This window comes from Ictidomys tridecemlineatus, chromosome 13 (assembly GCF_052094955.1).
Source record: "Ictidomys tridecemlineatus isolate mIctTri1 chromosome 13, mIctTri1.hap1, whole genome shotgun sequence".
NCBI classification, from domain to species: Eukaryota; Metazoa; Chordata; class Mammalia; order Rodentia; family Sciuridae; genus Ictidomys; species Ictidomys tridecemlineatus.
In genome coordinates, this window is record NC_135489.1 from 25,811,172 (window position 1) to 25,833,239 (window position 22,068).

Consider the following 22,068-nt stretch of genomic DNA (forward strand, 5'->3'; position numbering starts at 1 on the left):
ACTGAGGGTTCACCTATGTTCAGTGGTGTCCCTCCTCCTTCCTCTGTCTTCTTGTAGCGCCCTCTGGAGGTGTGGGGGGGTGTCCAAAACACCGTACAAACCAAACATCCCTGTAGTTGCTTGGAAACAGTATGGCAAAATGAAGATGGTGTATGGAAAAAGAACTTCACAGCCTGGTGAGCCCTGAGTAGGGTGTCCTGGGTCACCAGATGTGCCACACAGGCTTTCTTCTTACCTACAGCCCAAGAGTGCAGACTGGATACTTCTCTTGCTTCTTGGAGAGTTTTGGCTTTCAAGCTTTCCTGGTTGCAGTGCGCAGCCTGTGCCACTGCACTGTGGCGTTTCTCTCTGCTACCTCCTCTTTTATCATCACTTTCCAAAAATTGTTGAGTTTTTAGGGATTCTCATTAGAGAAATAAGCTTAATCATTTCATCTCCAATTATATTTCCATCAAGTTTTAGCATATAGTGAAGCTTTTAATATTTTTGTTTCCTTGACAAGTGATAGTCTTTGTATCTCAAAAATTATGTTTGTCTTAGAAAATTTTAAATAAACAGAAATACAAAGGGAAGAAAACAAAAACCTCACCTATAATCTTGCAAATGCTATTAACATTTTGGAATTTCAATCTCCTTTAGCAAATCTGTCTTTTTAATACATATTAGATTCTTTTTTTTTAACAGTGAGATTTTATACAATTTTTTTATCCTCCTTTTTTTCCTTTCTTCTTTTTTCTTTTTCTCCTCCTTCTCCTTCTTTTCGATACTGGGGACTGAACCCAGGGATGATCTGCCACTGAGCCATATCCCCAGCCCTTTTTAGTTTTTATTTTGAGACAGGGGCCTGACTTAGGTGGCCTCCTGTCTCAGCCTCCTGAATTGCTGGGATTATAGGCCTGCACCTGTGTCTAAGTCATATCTTCTTTTTTTACTTAAAATGTGTCTCCTGAGGCTGGGGAAGTAGCTCAGTGGTAGACCACTTATCTAGCATGCGTAATGCCCTGGGCTCCGTCCCCAGAAACACAAACACACACACACACACACACACACACACACACACAGAGAGAGAGAGAGAGAGAGAGAGAGAGAGAGAGAGAGAGAGAGAGTCTGTGCCACTGTGTGTGTGTGTGTGTGTTTGTGTTTTGCTAAAGGAGAAAAAATTCTCTTTTTATTATTACACATCATTCTATAAATGTCTTCTCCTTCTCTCTCTCTCTCTCTCTCTCTCTCTCTCTCTCTCTCTCCCTCTGTGTGTGTGTGTGTGTGTGTGTGTGTGTGTGTGTGTGTGTGTTTATTGTGCTGGGAATCAAACCCAGGACCTCTCACATGCCAGGCAAGTGCTCTCCACTGAGTTAGTGAGAATGTCCCTTTAAGCCCTCTTGTGTTAGACAATATGGTTTGTCCAAGCTTCAGATGAGAGACATTGTAACTAAAATCTTTGCACAGGTCCATTATTATTTCCTTGGGATAAACTCCTAAAAGAATTGTTATTAAAGAGTATGAACCTTTGAAAGCTCTAATTTCAGGTTTCTTCCCCCAAAAGTTGTGCCAGTCCATGGTGCCATCCCTGGGACCACACGTAACATCTTTTCTTTTAGTCTTCCCTACCTTAACTGGAAAACGGTGCCTCGTGTCATTTTATTTCTTTTGCTACTAACATATTGAAGACTTTTCATCTGTTCATCATTCATCTTATGTTCTGTAAGTTCCATTTTATATTCTCTCCCTCTATTTTTTTTGATGTGTCCATTTTCTTATTGATTTGTAGGAATCCCTTACATGCTAAAATATTCAATTTTTGACATGACACAAATATTCTCTGCTTTATATCAACATCTTTAGATGGTACAACGGTGTTTTTGTGTTTGAGAAGTTTAATTTGTAATTTATTTTCATATCAAAGTTTTCAAGTTCTGTCTAATCAAACCAATCCATCTTTTTTCCTCTTTGATTTTTTTTGTCTTTAATGCCTTTCCCCACTGCAATCCTCACAAAGATATTCATTGTTCATTTTTTAAAAATAATTTAATGCCTTCATTTTTCTCTTCATTGTAAGGGATTGTATTATGTACTGTAATAGAACAATGAGCTTGAATGAAGAATAGTTTTCATCATTTCACTTTTAATTACTCTGGGCTGTTTCCACCCCCTGACTTTCAAATCTTCTGGAATCCCAAGGAATGTTCCAGCCAGGTCAGCTTCCGATTGCCCCTCATTCCTAGTCTATCTCAGTTTACCACTCTGATCAGAGGCACCTTGGATCCCTAGAGAGACAGAGGAGCCTCCTGGGGCTTAGAGGAAAGCTGTATTCTAGAGGGAGGTCTGCTTTTCTTCTGGGCTGTCTGTATCTGCAAACTCTGGCTTCCTGGAGGCATTTAGGCCAGGCTGTGGGACCATGGTGTTGGAACCAGGGCAATTTGGGGAGGACTGACTCCCCTGTTGCCCTGTCCCAGCCTGTGGGCTTTGACCCACCCCAGAGCACCCTAGTGTGGCAAGGTGAGTGCCAGCTCCTCAGACAGCACCTCACCCCTAATTGTTATCAGTGTGAATCAAAATATCCCCTTCCTCCTTTCCCAGCATAGGAAAGACGGAGGTGGGGGAGTGCTCGGGACCCAGCCACATCCGTTCACCTCCTCAAACAACCTTATAACCCCAGAGCATAAAGGGCCTCAAGAGCACAGCACTGCACACTCTTGCTTCTTCAGATAAAGGTCTGAGGCTGCAAAGTGGGGCAGTTCCCAGGGATAGCAGAATCCCACCTGCAGGTGGAGAGTACCATGCTGGATTCATTAACTCACCCCTGCTGTGTGCCCAGCAGAAGCACAGAAGTGCTGGGGAAATTTAAAAAGTGTCTGCAACTTCGCTCCCTGCCCTTCAAGAATTCATTGTTCAGTTGGAAGACAAATGTGTAACAACTAATAGTGTGTATTATGGACATATTTACAGAGGTGCTGATTGGGTGCTGGAGAAGTACCAAAGAAAGGTGACTGATTCTGGCAGAAGGGGCAGGAAAATGAGAGAACTTTCTTGGGGAGGTGATATTGGAACTGGACTTTAAAGAAAAGGCTGGTGTTTTCTGTGAAGGCAAAACATGGCAGGAGCAAAGGCACAGAGACCAGAAGTTGGGTGCATGTTTGAGGACTGGAGGGTGGTTTGATAGGCAATAGGTGCAGGGTGTTTCCTCTGAGCCTTCTGCTGCTGCGAACTGACCACTCCCAGTCACCCTCTCCTTGCACACCACTCTCCATCTCTGCAAAAGCACTGTTTCCTTCTTCTATCCCCAAGGGAATGAGAGCCCCCATCCTCCCTCTGCACCAGATGCTTCTCTCTCTGCAGTGCCTTTCACAGCAAATTCAGAAGAGAGATTTAGGCTTTGAAAAAAAATTAAAATACATGCCTGCAGTTGGGAAAAGAAATCAAATAGTATAGAAGATAAAAGTAAAATAAATAAAGAAATAAAAGCCACAAAGTTTTAATCTCTAAGTATCCAGAGTCTTGTGAGTGCTAAAGATTTATTTATTATCTTGAAAATGATGGCCATCAGAGATTTTAAAGCGGGAGAATGAAAGGGATTTGGAGAGAGAGGGACTGGAGGCCTCAGGTCAGTTGGGAAATTACTCAGGGAAGAGGTAGGTGCAGGGTGTTGCCTCTGAGTGTTGCTTGTGCTTGGGCGGTAACAGGGACAAAGAGTGGAGGAAGGAGGGAGGACACAGGGGATCCACACATCAGGTGGCTGCAGAGGTGGAAGGGAGAGGAGAGGAAAAGCCGAGAAGGGAGTTTCTGGTTTCTCCAAGAAGCTGCTCTATCTATCAACCATAAATGCAAAAAAATTACGTATAATACTTAATCACACAATCATGTTAATTTCTCCTTTAAAGCACAAAGAGCCAAAGCTAGCCAAGTCTATGCTTTTAAAAAAGATCACATGGAGAAGGTGCAGTGCTGTGCTATGCATTTCAAAGTCACTTCTTAAATGAAATAAAAATGATAAACATGTGGGCTGAGTTTATAGCACAGTGGTAGAGCACTTGCCTGGCATGTGTGAAGCACTGGGTTTGATTCTTAGAACTACAAATAAATAAATAAAAATAAAGGTCCATTGACAACTTAAAAAATTTTTGTTTTAAAAAAATGATAAATACACAGAATTATAAAATGGTTTTTGTATATCAGTATCTCTTAAAGTCCCCCCCTCCCTGGTTTCTTGGATTGAGGCAGTCTGTTTAATGGCATCAGGCCAAAGGGGGACATACCAGGGTTAATATGGGGTAAGAAGGATTGGCGGTTGGGAGAGTCAGGCCAGAATACAAGTGAGGTGAGCTGTAGGGAAGCCAGCATGCGTGTTCCAAGGCTCGTGTTCTAGTGGCCCAGAGGCATCATCTGCACGTTGGTCAATCCCCTCACTGTCAATGAACTTGAGATAGTGCAAGCTCAGTACTGTACTTGCACAAGTGTGCGAAGATCAGAGTGGATATTTCTTTATAATTCTTCTATAAAAGGGACTTGATCGGGGCTGAGATGCTATAAAATATAAGAATAGTCCTTACTCTCTCAGAATTTACTGTCTGATTCAAATTCAATCACAGGGTGCTGAAAACATATCTTTAAACAGCCATGATGTTTACTTAAAAGGGTGGGGGTGGCTACAGTGCAGGGACTCTCTATGGAACTATCAGCTATATTTTAGTGGTCCCTCAACATCCACTGGGGATTGGTTCTCCCTGCAAGGGAAGATCCATGGATACTCAAATCTCTTACATAAAATGGCAGAGTGTGTGCATATAACCTCTGCACGTTCTCCTATATACTTTAAATAATCTCTCTATATAATATAATCTCTATATTATTTATAATACCTAATACAATGTGCATGCTATGTAAATAATTGTTAGACCTAATTGTTTAGGGAATAGTGATAAGGGGAAAACCTGTACATACATGTTCAATACAGATGCACTTTTTAAAATTGCATATTTTTGATCTTAGGTTGCTTGAATCATGAATGCAGGACCCTCTGACATGGAGGGCCAACTGTACATTAAAAGTAGATTTTGCACTTCAACAAATTTTCTTCTCTATTTCTCTCTCTTAACAGATAATTTTCAGGATCAGATGAAGAGGGAACTAGCTTACCGCGAGGAAATGGTGCAACAGTTACAAATTGTAAGATGAACTTCTACTTAAAAATAGATGCAATTTGATGGATTTGTTTTCAAACCCCCCCCCAATATGTATGAAACCGTTCCTGTCTTTTCCAGGGAGTCCTTGGGTCCACTTACCTCTCAGCTGGTTTATATGCTAATTACCAAGAGATTTACTTAGGAAACAGGGTAAACAGATGTGTCAGTGTGCTTCCTCTAAATGTAACTACCTACCATGTGTTAATAGACAGATGCGTAAATTGTCTCTGTGGGCGAACTAGAGGTGTCTGATGTTTCCTTCCACCCAACAAACTTCCATACCTGGTGCTGCGCTGCGTGAGAGCACAGGGAGGGGCCCCTCTCTCCTGCCCACCCCTCCTTTCCTGACCCACACCTGAGCCAGGCCCTCCACAGTCAATAGAGCTTAGTATACACACAATTAACCAATTGCATTCACTTGAGGGATAATGAAAAGAAACATTATTTTCAAATAAAGTGTGCTACTCTATCCTAATCATTCTTCAAAGTAATCTATATAGGAGAAGAAAAAAAAAAACAGAAGGATATCTGATAAATGTAGCAGCTTTGTTTGGGATTTTTGTTTGTTTTCTGAAGTCCTTGCCCTTTGTCCCTGCACAGACACATCTGGTATTATTCATTAGTGCTCTCAAAGGGTTCTGCCAAGCTTCCTCATTTTCATGAGTACAATAGGGAAACTAATTTCTGCTCAATATTTTCAAGATATTTTTAATCACCTGGATAAAGACATGTGCTGATCCTTAGTGGTATTACCAGCATGATTATTATAATTTGGGTTGCTTGACATTTTTGAGCTGATCTGTTACCCTTGTACCAATTAGGTGTGGGTATCTGTGCATCTTGTTTCAGACTAGGTATCTAGTCTCTGTCACAATTAAGAAACATGTTTTAATGTTTCCTTTCTGCATCTGTTGTGCCTGTGTTCATGGAGATTCCTTAGAATTATTCTTAAAGCAGTCTTGGATTTCATCATGTTTTCCTGAATTCTGGGGGCACTGTACATAAGATGACGTTACAAGGTGCTGCTTGTAACTCTCAAAACAGCCCATTTGGTTTTTTTTTCTGACTCAGTCCCTTAATGACAGCTCTCAGTTCTGAAAACGTCTATACAAGGTGCCCCTTAAATAAGACCTTATCTTATGTTAGTTTTGTCAGTCAGTCTTGTATGCACCTAAATTCACTATGGAGAAGATAATTTTCTTAATCAATTGGTAATAAATCCCTCAGAGACAGTAAAAAAATGTATCTACTATCGTCAGTTTTTTATTTCTAGATAATAAGTGGTATAATTACTTGCTGTGAATATACCTATTGTTTTCTTCATCCAAAGGAAGAATTTGAATATAAGCAGAGAGATATAAAAATTTTAGACCTTACTGATTTTACATAGGGCATTATTTTCATATTTTTAAAATTGCCATATATGAGACCAAAAAAAAAAAGTGATTTCAGGGCGGTGGTGAATATAGCAAAATTGGCATTAGAAAAGGAAACAAAATATTTATTTTATTTCCCCTTTTCAAGGCTATCTATATAAACTTAATGTCTTTTTTATATTTGATTTCTTTAGCAAATAAGCAGGTGGTTTGGATGGAAGAAGAAAGGTCTCATGTCTTTTGAGATAATTGGCACCTGGAAAATATGAGTTGGTATTACTAAACATTTTTATTAGACTGTATTACAAAATATTTTATCATCATGTATCTGTGGATCTAGATGAGTCTAATTCATCCCTAACAAGTTAAATAGTTACACAGAAGCTAGAATTTTCTCCCCAACCCTACAGGTACAATTCCTGAAATTCACAAAACTATATTCCTATGATCAACATGAAAAATTGGTGAAATAGACATGATTCATCCCTCCTGCTTCTTTCTCTCTTTGGTATCCCACTGCCTCCAGCCCCTAGCAGGGTCTCGCATCAACGAGTTAGAAGTAGACCTTTGCCAAATGAATTACCACCCATGAACTTACCTGACCTAACTCTGATGCTTTCATAGAACAGTCCCTTTAACTCTTAATGTCCCTGGCTTGGTCCTGACTTCCTCAAATGTTCTTTTACCTGCTATGCAACTGCTGCCACAACTAGTAAAGTAAAGCATACCTGTGAGTTATGGGGAGCTGGTGTATTAGTACTGTGCTGTCAGCAACTAGCAGACGTAAGCGCTGAGGTCTGTAAACTTGGCTCAAGGCCCATGTTGTCAAGTTTTTTTTTTTTCTCATAAGAGAATTGTTGTAAGGATTGATCTTTTAGGGATATTATAAGGTGCAAGTGAGTAATAAACAGGAAATGCACATGCATAAAATGCTAGGGCAGTGTACAAGTAGTGTCTATAATAGTTGAACCAGTTAAGCCTCGGTGGCTGGAGAGATTTTTTAAACAGAAAGGATCTGTGTTTGTGTTACACTATCTGCTTTAGAACTGACACAGTGTGACTTGAATAGTGATATATCTAGTTCCCTTATTCAGCTTTATGTATCTGCTAATGTACCTAGGGGAAAGTGTCTTTTAGAAATTCCTATCTGAAGATTATTAAAGAGTTGTAAAGTATCACAGTTATTGGCTTTCTCAAGATTTTAGTTGAATGATCTCATCCATCAGTAAATATCATTGTGTACATTGCTTTCTGAGAACAGAACAATCCACTCAAAATCATTTTATACTTAAAGTTTACAGAGTGCATATTACAGAATAATCATTTTTTCTATAGATGAAATAAAAACCAATCCTATCTTGCAGTCAAACATATTAAAATCATCATATTTTGTAATGACTCCCATAGACCCACAGTGGATTTATCCTATGGGTTACACAGCGTTCCTATTCTAAAGACTTATATGGAAAGCATCACGGGTATCATTGCCATAAAAAGAAAACTTCTGAATTTCTTTGGATCCTACATTTATAGATTCTCTGCTGACTATCATTTCTGTGCTAGTGCATATTTTTCTAGTTTGTTACATGTAAAATTGTGGTGACCATAGAATCAAATGATAGACTCTCCTTGTGCATTTATACATAAATATGCATGTATCTCAATGCCAAGCTTAAAGCATATGTAGAATAGTTTATTTAACATTTATTAAGGAACACAGGCTAACACTTTAAAAAATAGCTTAAAATTTGAGTTTCAAAGTATTTAACATAGTTTGTGTTAAAATCCTGCATCTCTGCTCTGGGTTTTCAAATGCTTAAAGCATTCTCTTTATTAGACTGGATTTATTTACACACACAAAAATAAAGTCCTCTCACTAGGAACCCAATACAAATTTTTAGAATTTAAGAAGTTCATGAAAATGTAAATGTTTAGTATAATAAAGGGTAAAAGATCCCTCATTCACAAATGAATTGTGATTCTAGGGAAAATATGTTCAATTAAAAAAAATTCCATCATCCCTTTGGATTACAAAGAAGCTGAAGATATTTTATTCAGTGAATAACCCTTTGATTAGTGTTTCCAAGAATGGATCATAATGATTTACAACATGAACTGAGACTATTAGGATGCCCTGATAATCTTTTTTTTCCCCATTGCTTATTTGGTAATAATTTTTTAAGCAGTGCATCTCTGTATATAAACTATTACTGCAGTTTTTTTTGTGGAAAACATGCTGTTTTCCTTTAAAAAAAATTTTTTTGATCCTCGTCCTTGAAGGACATTGTGAAGCTGCAACACAGCACATGGTTAGGGCTAGACCCAGATTCTCTCCTCCTTGGAACTTGCAGGATAGCTACCGCAAAGCACCAAGACAAAGCATATGTTCTAGTCTTGAAGTGCCCTCTGCTGTTTTTCCAGAATGCTGCAGTCACAAGCAGCTAGGGGAACTGGTCTCAAAAGTTCTTCATTAAAAGCCTCAATTAAAATAATGTTCAATCAATAGATTTAGTACTAATGTTTCATTCACTGTGGACTTGTAAAAAAGCAGTTTACCACTTCCCAATGGTGAGAGCACAGTGCCTCTTTGCAGAGAAAGGAGCAGTAGGTCTTTCCCACTGCTGTTGAGCGCTGGCTTTGGATAAGGGCTCAGCTCCTCAGTGGAATGGACTTTTCTTGGAGTTTCTCCAGTATTCATTAGGATGGAACTTACCCAGATTCTTAGTCTCAACCCAGAGAGTTTGTAAAAATATGTTTTACATGTTTTGAAAAAAATAGATCAAATAGTTACTGTTTTCAACTGTACTTTTAGAAAAAGATTCCTAGGCCTCTAGAGGATTTTGCTTATTTATGGCTGAGTATGTGTCAAAGGAGATCCCTGCAGGTCAGGAGCCTTGATACAAATCTGAACTTCTGTGGAAGCTTCCTTAAGATTTTAAGATTTTCTAACAGCAGAAAGATTTTGACTGTTTGACTCCTCCGTGCCTTTTTCCAATTATTCATCTATTGCCTTGCATCTTAACAATGATCAATTTCCCTTAATTCTATAGCCTTCTCATCATTCTTTCTCTGATCTCTTGACTCACCTGAGTGAACTCAGGCTAACTCTCTCTTAGTACAAAGTAGGAAAGTTGAAAGACTCCAATCCCTGTCTTTTTTGCACTTCTAGGGATCAAATCCAGAGGTTTCAGGGTCTACAATCACTCTACCACTCAGCTACATTCCCTAACCAACCCCAATACTTTAGCTCAATTAGAGTCAACTGGGCAACTTAGAAGTGACATAACATTTTAATTAATGAATTAGTTAATTAATTATTTTTTTTGTTCATGCCAATCTGGGTGATTTCCAAACTGGCCAAAATGAAAAGAAAACTTCTGTAAGTCCTGTTGTAGGAGATGTTCATGGAATAATGGCTTAAATTGAACTTCTAGAATCCTGAGCTCCTGGAAGTTGGGAAGAGTTTGCTGATGTGTCTATAAATCCAATAGTGCATTTTATGGAATATGAAACACCATCAATTTTAAGAGGCACGTTACTTGGCGAATTACAAGAAAAAAATTTTTTTCAACCATAATTTTAAGAAGCCATAATTATAATAATTTGATTTAAGAGATGTTAAAATGTGAGGAGGAAACATGTATCTTGGAATCAATGAAATAACCTAGTTTTCATGAACAAGTAGGTCATTTGCTAATGTAATTTTTCTTTAATTTTTGCTTTTTGATTTTTTGTTGTTTTTGGTTTTTATTTCTTTTTGTTTTAAGAAAATAAATTTAAAAATTAGTGTTTGTGTGAAGATAATTCTCACAGCAGTTTAAATTTCATTCTGGGGCTTTGGGGAGGGACATTTGAAAACATCCTTTTTCTCTTTTCTTTCTCCACTTTTTACCTTAATAAAATGCTACATTGTTTTTTCTGGAGGAAAAAACACACACAAAGGAGAGAAAAAGGCATTTTGACTTAGCTGTGAGAATAGGGACCTATTGGCACTTTTCTTTGGGTTAGGGTAAATAGTTTACACACTTGTACGGTGACTCATGGTGATGTTGACTTATCTCTCATAGTGCCTGTCACAGAACAGACAATAAATCTGTGACATCCAATCCTGATGTTGAGGACTCTTTCTAAATGTGAAAATGTCACAATCCAGGGGCGGTGGTGCTCTCCTGTGATCCCAGAGACTTGGGAGGCTGAGGCAGGAAGATCACAAGTTCAAGATGAGCCTTAGCAACTGAGCAAGATCCTGTCTCAAAATAAAAATAAAAAGAGTTGGGAAATGTAACTCAGTGTTAGTGTGCTCGCCTAGTATGTGTGAGACCCTAGGTTTAATATTCAGTACCCCTCCAAAAAAAGTTATGGGTAACTCATTGTGCCCAACAGTTTATGGTTATCCTAAATAATTGCATTCAATACTCTGTTCTATTACACATCTACCCAGAGAGGTGATTCATGAGCTTTGGCTTATTGCAGCATACACCATAATGGAAAGGCAAGATTCAAGGGTGTCTCTGTTAACAGCAGGTGTAGCATGACCTCCAGTGAAAAGAAGAGGTAACAAGAGTAGATCCCTGTGTAACGGTCCTTGTCATAGTTAGCTAGCTGATCTCAGCCCACATCCTAAGCTATGAGATTAGAACACTGAACTTTTTATGTCGATACATGAATCATTTATGTCAATGCTGCTATCTATGTCCTTTATCAGACATGTGCCCATCCAATGTGTTTCATTTGTGATCGTGCATCAAAATAGGGGACTTTTAATTTTCTCCTTTTTTCTCATTAAAGAGATTATTTGATTCAATTGACCTATTTTTATGGTAAAATGGTCCAGCTTACCTTAGTCAATAACATCGTTGTGTAAATTTGAAGCTCCTTTCCATTAACAAAGATTTGTATTTATGGACTGGAAGATCAAGACAGTAAAACACACCAATGTACTGAGAATGTGAAAATGTACATCACCGAATTCAAAAGCATTGCCTAAAAATTTAAAATAATTTTATTTCCCTTCCTCTTTTAAAGTAACATCCATATTTTCATGTTACATTCTTTTTTTTTTTTTTTTTTTGGTACCAGGGATTGACCTCAGGGGTGCTTAACCACTGAATCATCACAACCATTGTTCTATTTTGTTGTTGTTGTTTGTTTGTTTGTTTTTAATTTAAAGACAGAGTCTCACTGAGTTGCTTACAGGCTCATTAAATTGCTAAGAAACTTGTGATCTTCCTTCCTCAGCCTCTCTCCCAGACAGGTGTGCACCATCACACCGGCTTTATGTTACATTCTAAAAGGCCAAATATGTATTTCTTAAATAATATTTAAAATAGGTAAAATCTCTAAGATCTTGAGTTTAGTCTTGTAATGATGCAGGTGGGTAACACAATAATAAAGGACTTTAACTAAGGTTAGAGGAGAGGATGACCATTTAAATTTTCTAATTAAAATGTGATGGGTTTTCATTAACGACCTCAGTATTCAAAAGTACTCTTTGAGTTTATCCAGGTAGAATTCTCAAGGGTCATATTTTCCATTCACTACAATTTTTTTTTTCTGGTGCTTCTTATCAGTTATTGGAAATTTACCCAGAGTAATCGTTGGTGTTTAGTTTTACTTGTGATTTATAATGATATTATATTTTATAAAGAAATCACTCAAATAAACTGAAAGATTGCACTGAACTAGTTAGTAATCACATTTTTGCTGTGACTTTGGACATATAGTATTGTAATTCACTTTTCAGATCTAAAATAAAAAATAATAATACCACAGTATTAAATGCAAAATTTCAAAAACTTTTTTAAATGAAATGTTACCTGTTAACCTCAGGGACTAGCTGGACAGCACTGTGATCACCCTTTCTGTCCTTGATGGGTTTTTAAATGGGACATAGGAATGCTGTACCCTCAGAAGTTCCTACTGCTGAGCAGGTGGGGACCTTCTCCTCGAAGTTTCATTGACATTCAAATTGTTAGGCATGATGACAGGTCTCCACTACACATCTGCCTCCAAATCAGCTCACCTGGATGGTTTTGCTTTTGTCTTACAGATCCCCTATGCAGCAAGCTTGATCAGGAAAGAAAAGCTTGGTGCCCATCTCAGCAAAAGCTAAAAGGTGAGATCGCCAGAGGAAAGGGATTTTTAACAGTCCGGGTTGTTATTGCTGACTGTACTCTTGATTGATGTATTTGAAATAGCCCAAGGGATTCGTAAAGTTGTATCCTGTGTTTAAGTCAATACACTGATGAGCTTTACTATATCTGGGAATGAGACTTGATATGTGAATGACTAAGTGCTTCTTATAAATTCCACAGAAAATTCCTGAAAGTAAGGAAGTTCTCTACTCAGTCTGCAGAAGTGATGCTCATTCTATCTTGAGATTTTCTGCTCTTTAGGGTTCTCTCTGACACCCTTGTTTCTACCCCTTGGAAATGTCACCAGTCATGCTTTTATCGTATCTCATCTTTTCTGTCTTTCCTTTGCTTCTGAAAGGTCTTCCTGAAGTCTGACTTTCAGTGGGTTATACTGCAGATGGTGATATGAACAATTGGGGGGCAGTTTGAGACCTTCTGTTTGTTCTTTCTCTGAACCTATAAGAGTTTTTCTATGCTAAAGCCAGATTCAAAGTCACATCCTGCAATAATTTAAAAGACAAACATTCTGAACTCTTAAGGAAAAACTGTGAAAATTCACTGATTTTATTCAGAACATGCCTAAGCATTTCAAAAGCAACTTTTTGATTCCATGAAAGAATACATGTGTTTATTAGAATTGTAGGAATGCAAAAACTAAGACATGATTGTTTCTATACCCATATATTGAGACGACAATTGAATTTGCCAAATCAGGGGGAAAAAATCCAGACCAGAGGGTGGAATTTGTCACTGCTCATGGCCAACTAGGATTGTGGCCATTTATCAGTTCCATTCCCAGCAGAATAATTTTTCCTACTCCTTTCCTCTGGAACATGTTTTCAACTCAATAGGATTTATTGGCCAAAAAAAGAAAGAAAGAAAGAAAGAAAGAAAAAAGAAAATTTCTCCCAATGCAGGCTCACAATTCTTCTGCCTATCATGTTTCCTGTTCCTTGCACAGATGACAATCCTACTTCTTGCCATCATCTTTATTAGTGACCATTTTCAGTATTTGTCTTAATTATAATGATAATGGAATTTTATCAGGCACTCTAAGCCCTCTCCCAAACATTCTCATTTGTACACTTTCCCTTAATGTTACAAATGGGGAACTGAGGCACAGGAAAGAAAAATGTGATATGCAGTGTCCATGCTGCAAAGCCAAGAAAAGATTCTAGGGCTCTCCACTTTAGAAGCTTTACCCAACATATGAACTTCTTATCCTTACGGAACAGATGTTTCTGCAACAGAGATGCCCAGATAGTAAATCGTTCTGATTCCACCACCACGGAATGATACACAGATGTGCCTGAATTTGGCTCTGTTCTCTATATTAAAGTATTTGTATTAAGTCTAAAGTTGACTTTGGATGGTTTCTTTCCCATTATAGTTAGAGGAGGTTTGCACCAGCAGTATGAAATGAAAAATTTAAAACATTTAGATTCCAGATTCAGAGTATCAAGATAACCAAGGCAAGAAAGAATGATCCAAACTAATTCTGATAATACCACATGTATAATAGCCAAAAGTGTCAAACTAATCTTCTTTCAAATAAAAGATGAAATATTAACACGTGTTTCAAAATAACCTTTCTGTTGAAGTGTAACACATTCGGCATAATCTATATATCATAAAGTCATATGAGTCATGAAGTCTCCAGATCAAAGTTCAATGGATTTCCACCTAAAAACTCAATTTTTACATTTGTAGCACCCAGTAAGCACCTGGTGACCCATATCCAGTTTCTCCCACCTAAGACAATTTTGCCTGCGTTTGAACTTCATGCGAAGGTCATGGTATAGAATGTTCTCTTGTGTCTGGAATTTTTTTTTTTACTCAGCATTTGTGAGATTCACCCATTAGAGTGTGGTTTGATTTATACAAAGGAGCTTCAATAAACTCTCCTTTTACTCCTTCCACTTCCCCAACTCATCTTCCCTGCTTGTCAGGCATGAGCCCATCTTGCACCTACCAAATGAAGACTCGCCTCCCTCAAACCACGCCCCTGATGGTTATAGAGCGAACAGCGAGGTGGAAAAAAAGAGATTGATTTGTGTTTAGTAACTAATGCTTCCTCCATGCTGATTTTGTTTCCATCTTTGCAGACAACAGGGATTTCTCTAAGTAGACCCTGGTGCTTTCAGAAGATTAGTGGTTACTTAAATGCTTAGCTAAATCAGCCAGGCAGAGAATCATGGCCATATTGTTAGAGCCAGTCTCTGATTCTCAACATGCCAAGCCTGCAAGGAGTTACCCCAAGAGAGATTACAAAATAAAAATCATTACACTAGGGGAGAGAGACAAATTCTGTCTTGCTGAGTGACCACAGGTTTCCAAATTAGGGATTGATGCATTAATGTCTTATGCAAGAGTGACCCTTAAGGTGGTATGCTGTGTTCTTGCCACCCAGTGGATTCCAATATGCCTATTAAGGGAAGGAAGCTTTTCAAAACCACAGGCAATCCACTTAATAAGCTGAGCAAGTACTGCCACATATCACTGCTCCACAAATCTTTTTTGCCCTGTGTTAGAACATAAGAAATTCCACGTTGAGTCAAAGGAAACAAACACCCCAGCCAAGATACTGACTGTATAACTCATCAGAAGAGCCAAGTTACTGTGATTAATGATATCACCCTAAAAGTTGAGGCATATACACATAATACTCTTAAGTTGCCCTCGATAACTCCTTAAGTACTCATTACCCATGGATTTATTTAAACCTTTCTTCAACCTAGGCATAGCCCCCTTTGGGGCAATGAATTCTATTTGTTTAGCTACCAGCTGTGTAAAGTGTAGTTTGTTTAATTTATCTTCAAGTCACCTCCTGAAACAGGCCCTATTAGATCAGACATTGTTCTGCTCTGTGTATTTGTCACATCAAGAGCTCATGAGTACAATAGAAAGGATTTGAAGAACATTTCAGAATGTCTTTGTGTTTCACAGTTTCATCTGAGTCTGTTTTTAAGCCCAGAAATATTCCTAATGGCCTTCCTTGACTCTACTTATTTCTCTGAGGCAGTTCCTGCAAAGATACCCCAGTATCATCTGTGTGAAATCTGTGCCCCAAATAAAAATGGCATGATGTCAACACTAATTTATTACTTTACATTTGTTTTCTTTCAAGCACCTTTAAGTATTTTTCAAATATCATTCACATAACAGGTTGAAACACCTGTCTTTAACAGAAAAGAATTAAATTATTTTCCATAATGAAAAGAAAATTAGAGAAGATGACTCATTTATAGTTATATACATAACTATAAATAGTTATCTAAATAAGTATAAATACCCATTGACCAGGTTGGAAATGATAATTATCATTTATCAGGCACTAATTATGGCAGATCTTGGGCTAAATTCTTGTCTGCATTATCTTAAAATTTATTCATCTGTAAGTTCTTATGACTCTATAATGTAGACCCTGTTCCCATTTCATAGAGGAGAACACTGAAGCTCCAAAAGGTCATACAGCTAGGAAGTGACATGTCTGTTTGACTCCACAGCCACTTTCTTGCCTGCCTTGTATCCTTGGGCTGGTGATGAGGATGATGAGGTTCTAGATTGGATACTTCCCATGTTATCTTAATGTTATCATTTAGAGTCTTTGAATCTTAACTCTCATCTAAAAATCATGTGAGAATGAGTCCAATCAAGGTATCTTTCAGCTCTAAAATTTTGGTAATCACTATGCATGACAGTCTTCTGCCATGTTCTCTTTGGTAAATTCTCATTACTTTTACTTCACTTCTGGAATAATTGCTGTAAAAGTAGTAGCAAGAAAAAATGTCTTAAAAGGATATGGAGGGATTGTAGTTGAACCCTGTGCTTTCCTTTGGGGTGACCAAAGATAAAAAGGGGAAATAATATATCCATTTCTCTTACCTTTAGTTAGAAACGACAGGACCAGATTCTTTAAATAATCTCTATTGAGAATAATGATGTACCCCCATGTTCCCAGCACTTTGAATTCATGGGTTGTCTTAATCATCAACCCATTGAAATCAGTACTTGTCCCTTCACCATCCTACAGCTGAAAAAGCTGAAGAGCAGAGTGGTGAGTAGGTTGTCCGTGGACTCACTACTAGGAAGGGACAAACTTGAGCAAAACCAGCTGGTCCTGCAGCCCATTCTTCCTCTGTCTCTGGTTTGTAACCTAAAATCATGATCTAATTCACCTCTTCCATTATCCATTATAAATATGCAGTTAACAACCTGATGATCTTGTTGATTTTGAATCATAAAACCTCCGGTCATACTTCTACAGTTTCCCTAATACCTTAAGACAAGAAAAATAAATAAAACATGGACCATCCAACCAAAGCCAACAGGGCACCAGAGCATGGAATTCTGTCTGCCCTTTCACTGTGGGCTGTCTTAATGTTTGTCCAATAGCAAACCAAAGCTTCTGGAACTAGCCAGACAGCTTTATGGTAAGGAAGGCATAGCAAACCAGCACATTCTGATTTAAGAGTTCTAGTTTGGTTCGGTGTCATCTGAGATGCAGAGCATAAGTTAGCAGACAAACATGGAAACAGGAAGATGCTTTTATATATACCTTTTAATAATGAAACTGCACTAAAAATGTCTTCCCTTCAGGGTGCAGTAACTGTCATTTTACTTGTTTGAAAATTATCTGCCTGTGTGGCACTCGGGTCATCGTTCTGTCTTTTGTTTTATTCCAGGTGCACACATCCACTTATTCTTGTTCTCTTTGTAAAATACAGCCTGCCACTGAGCACTTCTGACCTGCAGAAAGACTGCACACTGAAAGGGCTTGGGAATCCAATACAAAATCAGGTTCAGGAGAACCCAAGGACAAGTGACCTCAAAGCAGCATGGACAACCATGTAAAATAGACTGTAGCCATTCATTAGTGGGGGGAGGGGGGAGCCAACCAGAGCCGTCAATGCTTGTCGCATCTTTTGGTGGAACCAAAGTTTGAGTATTTGTGTTTTTAAAGGACAACCGAACCCAGAGCGTGGGAAGTGCTGTTAGCCAACTGGCTGGGTGGGACATCCACAGACGGTCCCAGGAAGTCTCAGTGCTGCGCACAAGGAGAGAGAGCAGCTCTATACAGTTGTCTTTTACTTTTGAAGAAGTGATTCTTAGTGGAAAGAAGACAGAAGAACTGTCCCGGGAGTGGGGATCGTGTTTCTTTTGACAGACTGGGAAGATGTCAGCTCTACAAACCTGCTTTTCATGGCAAACTGGACAGACACACGTGGCCCCTTCCTCTCTGGTCCTTTGCCTGCTGTATGAATGAAGATTGTATTCCTCTGGAAATATTTTACAATTTAATATTGAGTGTAATTAAGAATATAATCATGTTATCAAAAATGGTATTTAACTCTGTTGTAGTTTCTTTAACATTCATGTGGATAAAAAGTCTATAATAAAAAAAAAACCTATGAAGTAATGGTTGTGTTTGTGTAGTTAAGTGCACATTTGCTTGGGGGAAACTCATGAAAGTTATTATATTTTACAATTATTTTAGCATAAAATGTTTGAATAAATTATTTTTAAAAGTAGAATTCCTTCAAAAATGATTACTAAAAGCTAAATTAGCCTCTCGCTCTAATCAGCATATGGAGACCTCTCCATCATGTTAGGATCTTTGTATAGGTTAAGTGATGTTCTAAATTCCTGCCAGGTCTTCCAACACTGTCAGGGAGAGAGTTGATGTTGTGACATTAAAACTAAGTCCATGCATTCATGTTGTGCCATACATTCAGCCTGCTGGATAGGATAAATAGAAGCATCAAAATAGTGACCCCCTTGCAGTCAAGATTTCTAAGGGAACTCTGTCCTGCAAAAAAAAAAAAAAAAAGTCCACTGTGAACAACCTCCCAACCTGAAGTTACCAAAGACTATCCTAACTGAAGATGCATCTCAATACTGACATCCTTTGGCAGATTTCAAAAGAAATTTAAAGGGCAACGCCATGATATTTAATACATTTCCCCCACCAACTCTATTATTATAAACTAGCCAATGAAGTTCCACAATTTACCTTTGAGCTACATAAATGTCTTTATCTTGGCTACCACATTTCGTTAGCTTTTCATTACTGTAATAAATATCTGAAAAAATCAACTTATAAGAAAAAAAAAGTTTGTCTTGGCTCATGGTTTCAGAGGTTTCAGCACTAATCTGTTGGCCATGCTCCCTTTGGGCCTGTGATGAAGTAGTGCATCATGGTGGAGAGTGTATGGAGAAGGAAACTGCTCACCTCACGGCAACCAGGAAGCAAAGAGAAAGATAAGGGGTCAGGGTCATGTTAGCCCTCCAAGGGAATGCCCCTAGTGACCTAACCTCCTTCCACTAGGCCCTACATCTTAAAGTTTCCACCACCTTCCAAAAGCTCCACAGACTGGCCTCCACTGTTGAGAATATAAAACTTCATTGATGCTTTCCAGTTCTCCATCTAAATCCTAAGCTCCAGATCTCTCCAATCTGCACATCTCTCTCTGGGGTCATTCAAGATCCAAACTACAGTACACATTACTAAGGAAGGAAGAATACTCACTTGTGATTTTCTTCCTGTCTCATGAAGGATGAGAAGACGCATCAGGGAAGGGCTGTAAACCAAGTACTAGAATATGAGGACAGGTTTTTATTGCCTGCTAGAGGAAATTAATATGCAGATGCTGTGACAAAGGATATTCACTCTGAGCTACTCTTCCAGGGCTTGGAATGGCACATATTTTTAAAACTAACCAAAAGTGTCATTCTTTTATTTCTAATACAACTTTAAGTGTCTCAGAGTTATTAGAGCACAAATATCAGTAAATGATTTTACAGCAAATGGGAAACTAGAATCAGATAAATCAATAGCTATGTCTCTAGAGTCCTGGAGTTGTTAACCATGGCATAGCTCTGAATTGGGTTAACAGCCATGTCCGGTGCAGATAAGACCGTTGGCTTTCACTGTTGAGACTATAAAACTCCACTGATGCTTTCCAGTTCTCCATCTAAATTCTAAGATCCAAATCTTTCCCTGCTTAATATCTCACCCTGAGGGCTAGAGGAATCCTGAAGTCCTTATTCCCATAGCCTTAGAACTTCGTTTCTTAAAACATTTTTATCCGGCCCAGTCTGTGGGCTGCTACAAACACAAGAACCTAAATCTCTTCCATGCAACCATAAAGTGATACACTTTGGGAGATCCAACATATGACGTGGAAATGTGTCATTTACTCCTGCACATTTTCTCATCAAGGATAGTGAACACCTTTCCTTATTCTTGTAATGCTCAATGCTTTTAAGCTGGAACAGAAAGAATTTCTTCCTAAAGCTGGATATGACTGGGTTATCTGAGCTGTCTTTTAGAAACAGACAGGACATCCATCTAGACTGCTGCACGGAGCTAAAAATAAAGCCACTCTTCAGAAGGACGAACAAAATTCTTGGCTCTCCAAAATGACAGCAGAAAAATGCTGTGCTCTTTTCTTTGACTATTTTGTCAGGACAAAATTCCAAGGTCAACCCAAATACTAGCTAATGAAGAATATAAACAATGCAAACAAAATTCTCTATTTTAATTTCAAATTAAATTAGAAGATCAAAAAAGACCAGAGCAAATCAAAGCCAAAAAAAAAAAAAAATCTGGCCCAACCAATAAAGTCTTTTCTGTTGGGGCAAACTAGACATTTCAGACTGATGCCTTCAATCCTCAGAATGCCTGAGTAATTGCATGTCTGTTTGCCACAGGCAAGGAGAGAGGGACATCACATCCCAATTTCCTAAGATTCTGCAATGAGTGTGGCTTCAGCTCTGTGGAAAACAGAAGGAGAAAGTCTGCTAGCTACAGGGGATATGGTCAAACTGACAGGAGCTCTGTCATTTAAGAATTAAGACAGCTTTGATCAGAGAAAAGCAACACTGTGCATGGTAAGAATGTGTGACCATGTCATCTAATGGGGCCCTCTGGCAGACCCCAGGCCCCAGGGGGTGAGTGCCTTGGTCTCCCTCTTCCAAGATAAGTGCACAAAGCTGGTTCACCCTACAAGGGTGAACAGACACCCCAAACCAAGTTTATAATTCTACCCTCTTTGGTGGGGAGATCAGGGGTATTTCAGCTCACCATCTTCTGCTAATCTTTAGCATGGTTTCTGTCATATTGTAGCTTCACAAAGCATTTTTTTGCCAACTGAGTTAAGGGAATCTCATTTATTTTATTTGAGTCAATCTTCGTAGCAGATCATTCTATTGTTATTGTTCCGAATTTTCTCTCTCAAAGAACGTTGACATTTCATTTGGTTTCAAGTGACCATATGTGGCAAATTGCTAGTTGCCATCCATTGGTATCCACACTCAGGTGGCAATGTATTTAAATAAAGACTGCCTTTCCTGGGCTTACCTGCAGTTAGATGTGGTCATTGACTGTGTTCTGGCCAATGGGATACAGGTAGAAACAAGGAACTTTTAGGAAGGTCTCTTCAAAAACAGTTGATTCAGTTAAGAAGTGTTTCTTTATTCCCTTCCCTTTCCTTATATGTGACATATTGGTCACAGTGATGCAAAGCTGACTAAAATATCAGGTAAAGATACAGAATGAGGATGGATCTAAATTTGGTCTGCTTCCAGGGCAAGACACGAACTGGGTTGGCAAGGTACATTGTCCAAAGACTTAATGGATTCAGTGTAATACAAGCAGAGATGTGACCAGGTGCATAGGCAAGATCCAGCGAGGAAACAGAGCTCAGCAGGGCTGGCAAGCTCAAGAGCAGTAGGTGGTTGGTCATCATTATTCACAACAAGGAGATCCTACTACTGTTTGCATGGCATTTGTGGGCAGCTTCCAGCCTTGAGAAAACACATCGCTGAGAAGAAAGTGGGGTGACAAGAAGTAAGCCCAGTCCTAGACTCCAGGATGTGATAGGCAGAGAGCTCTGGCTCAGGGGCACAGAAGTTCAGCAAGGTAAACTTGGAAACTCAGGTGACAGCACAGGAATCCCAAGATTTGAGCTGGTAACCTCCACACAGGACCAGGAGAGAAGAGCTAAGACTTTCTGTATGCAGCCTGACTCCAGTCTTGATTTGAACTCTGAAACTGAGCTGCAGTTTGAGGAGGAGGGATGGGAAGTAAACTGATTTGACTTACCACAAAGGGTGCTGGAAAACTCTTGAGAACCAAAAACACCTTCCTGCACATGGCCATGTACTTCCATGCCAGGACGAATATACAGATAATTTAGAAATAGTAAATTCAAGTTACCTAAAGTAAATAATCATTCTGAAAAACCTTGATTCTGTACTGAATTAAGAATTTCCCTGAAAGCATTGTTAACGCCTAGAGTTTTCAATAATAAAACTCATCCAACTTTTACATCATCTCACTATTAAGGACAGTGGCTTCCTGGATGACTGTTAATG

General features: G+C 38.6%; 1 protein-coding gene across 1 annotated transcript in view; it reads left to right on the forward strand.

Moving 5' to 3' along the window:
• The window catches only part of Skor2 (SKI family transcriptional corepressor 2), a 40,807-nt gene extending 22,741 nt beyond the window's left edge, over positions 1-18,066 (forward strand). The window contains exons 6-8 of the mRNA XM_078030069.1: positions 5,096-5,163; positions 12,606-12,671; positions 17,376-18,066. Of these exons, the coding sequence (XP_077886195.1) occupies positions 5,096-5,163; positions 12,606-12,668 (131 nt within the window). The 3' untranslated portion in view covers positions 12,669-12,671; positions 17,376-18,066. The remainder of the gene's footprint in view (positions 1-5,095; positions 5,164-12,605; positions 12,672-17,375) is intronic.
• The last annotated feature ends 4,002 nt before the right edge of the window (positions 18,067-22,068 follow it).